This window comes from Gavialis gangeticus, unplaced genomic scaffold (genome assembly GCF_001723915.1).
Source record: "Gavialis gangeticus isolate Ggan-Ray unplaced genomic scaffold, GavGan_comp1, whole genome shotgun sequence".
Taxonomy (NCBI): domain Eukaryota; kingdom Metazoa; phylum Chordata; order Crocodylia; family Gavialidae; genus Gavialis; species Gavialis gangeticus.
The window spans coordinates 43,924,994-43,927,247 of NW_017728993.1; the positions used below are offsets into that span (position 1 = coordinate 43,924,994).

General features: G+C 35.7%; 1 protein-coding gene across 6 annotated transcripts in view; it reads left to right on the top strand.

The window, feature by feature from the left end:
- PTBP2 (polypyrimidine tract binding protein 2) overlaps positions 1-2,254 on the top strand; it is a 117,254-nt gene that overhangs the window by 111,470 nt on the left and 3,530 nt on the right. For 4 of the 6 annotated variants that reach the window (XM_019501662.1, XM_019501661.1, XM_019501657.1 and 1 more), the window contains one exon: positions 940-1,094. In XM_019501662.1, coding sequence (XP_019357207.1) covers positions 940-1,094 — 155 coding nt within the window. The remainder of the gene's footprint in view (positions 1-939; positions 1,095-2,254) is intronic. The other 2 variants (XM_019501659.1, XM_019501660.1) reach the window with 1 other exon arrangement.

The following is a 2,254-nucleotide window of genomic DNA, read 5'->3' on the forward strand; positions in this document are numbered from 1 at the left end:
TGTGTGTGTGTGTGTGTGTGTGTGTGTGTGTGTGTTATGATTTGTGTTCAACAAACCATATTTATGTATCCTGTAGAAAAAACCTAGCTGTTTTCCCTGTAAGAGGTGTAGTGCAGGCATATCAAAGGGACACACCTTCGCATAATTGTGAAAGAGGTTTTATTCTCGACACTAGGATGATCACTTTGTGCCCACAGAGTTTTGCTGCACAAACTCAATTACTACTGCTGCTTCTCATCAGCACCTTTAACCCCTTTGGAGGCAGGGAAGGTAATATGCACCTTCAGGTTTACCTAATGGCACCATGGTTCCTGGAGGAGCCAGGCTGCTGAAGGAGCTACTGAGGAGCTTTATTGTAGAGTTACTTCCCTGTACTAAATGGTTTTGCATTTTCATGCTTGGAAACGGTCTCCCCCACCTACCCACAGAATTAAAGCTGTGTGGGATTTGTAGGCTGACTAGATTGACCTCTTCTGGAAGACTGAAAGTTAGCCTAAAGCATCAGTTTGAAATGAGGAGAGTAACTAATACCCAAAGAGTAATATAAAAGAAATGCAGTGGTGAAGATAACTTGCATTAATATTTAGTTTAACTGACTGGACTGGCTTCCTTCAGGTCATTTTGATAAACTTGACATTGCAGATGATATTTAAGAGAACAATGAGAGCAATATTTGTAGTTCACAACAACATTTGATTGAAAACAAAATCCTTTTCAGATGCATGACAAGAAATCAAACTTGTTTTGAATCAAGAAAAAGATTGAGAAATCAGATTGGTCTCCTGGTATTTGTTGTTCATCTGTTTCACTAAGTATGGGCAAATATGAACAGTGGAATGAACTGTTTTGTACAGTGTCATTTTCATGGCATTATACTTCTGATTTAGATATTAAACGACTTGTGTGTGTTTCGTAAAATATGCTTTATTTTAAAATTAGGGCTTCCTGTTGCAGCTGTTCCAGGAGCTCTGAGTCCCTTGGCTATTCCGAATGCTGCTGCTGCAGCAGCTGCTGCTGCTGCTGGCCGTGTGGGCATGCCTGGAGTCTCAGCTGGTGGCAATACAGTCCTCCTGGTTAGCAATTTAAATGAAGAGGTCAGTGAAACAATTAACTGTGTTTTTCTTCAGCCATACTCCATTTGTGGATTTATTTATTTTTTACATTTTTTTGCACTTGCCTCTTTTTACATGTTTGTGTTAAGCTCAGCATATTTGTGTTTCTGTTTTCATGTGCTGCTCTAAATGAATTTTGAAGCCATAAATCTTTTTTTTCTATTATAGTTAAATACTTCTGTTTTTCTAGGTAGCTATGTACTTAAAGTATCCTTTGATATTCGGCTACCTATTTTTCCTAAGAAAAATATGGTAAATATTGCATGTTTGGCTTCTAAATTTAAATTTTAAACATTTATTTTTTTAAAGTGGCAGTTATTTTTCAATTTTTAGATTATACTTTGTGTACATAGAAATTTTGTTTGGCCTTTTAAAATTATTTGTTGCTTCATTTCATGCTTACATGTCACAGCATTTTAAAAATCTTAATTTATGTGAACTACTCTAATGCATTTTTCTTCGAAGGTTCTGCCAAAGATCTTGACGAGGCACTCTTCCAGTCTCTTAGTAATTTTTTCTTTGCAGTTATTCATTTGTCTTCAAAACACATTTTTCACCTTAACTGTATCTTTCTTGCTAACTCTGAATTCTAAGGGGTTTGTTTATTTTTGCATTTTTTTTACTGTCCTGTACATTTATTTTGATTGCTGTGAAAGCTGGTATGAAATGTGGGAAGTTTGTATCAGTTGGTCGAGCTGGAATATCTGTTTCATTTTTAACTGGCCTCTGTTAATGAATCATTAAGCTTATTTTATCATCTGGCACTATTTTGTCATCCACAGTTTTGCATGTTAAAATGTTTGAACCAGAGTGCCTTTTTGAAAGATTTTTGCCTGCATTTCATAACCAGCCATGCTTATGCAGTTAAAGTTCGAAGTTTAAAATTTCTATTGCATGCTTTTTTCACGTTGAGATGAAATGCTGTAATTTACTCTTTTTGATATGAATGTACTTTACCCATATTTGTCTTGGGTGACTACATTTTACTCAGTTTTTCTTGTACAGTACATAAACCAACCATTTTCTGACCAAATTCCTGCATTTCCTATGTACTGACCTATATTTTATTTTTTTTTGTTCCCCAATTCCTTATATTTTTCTTCTGCATTGCTGTTTCCCCTCCCCATTTCATCCTTTTCCCT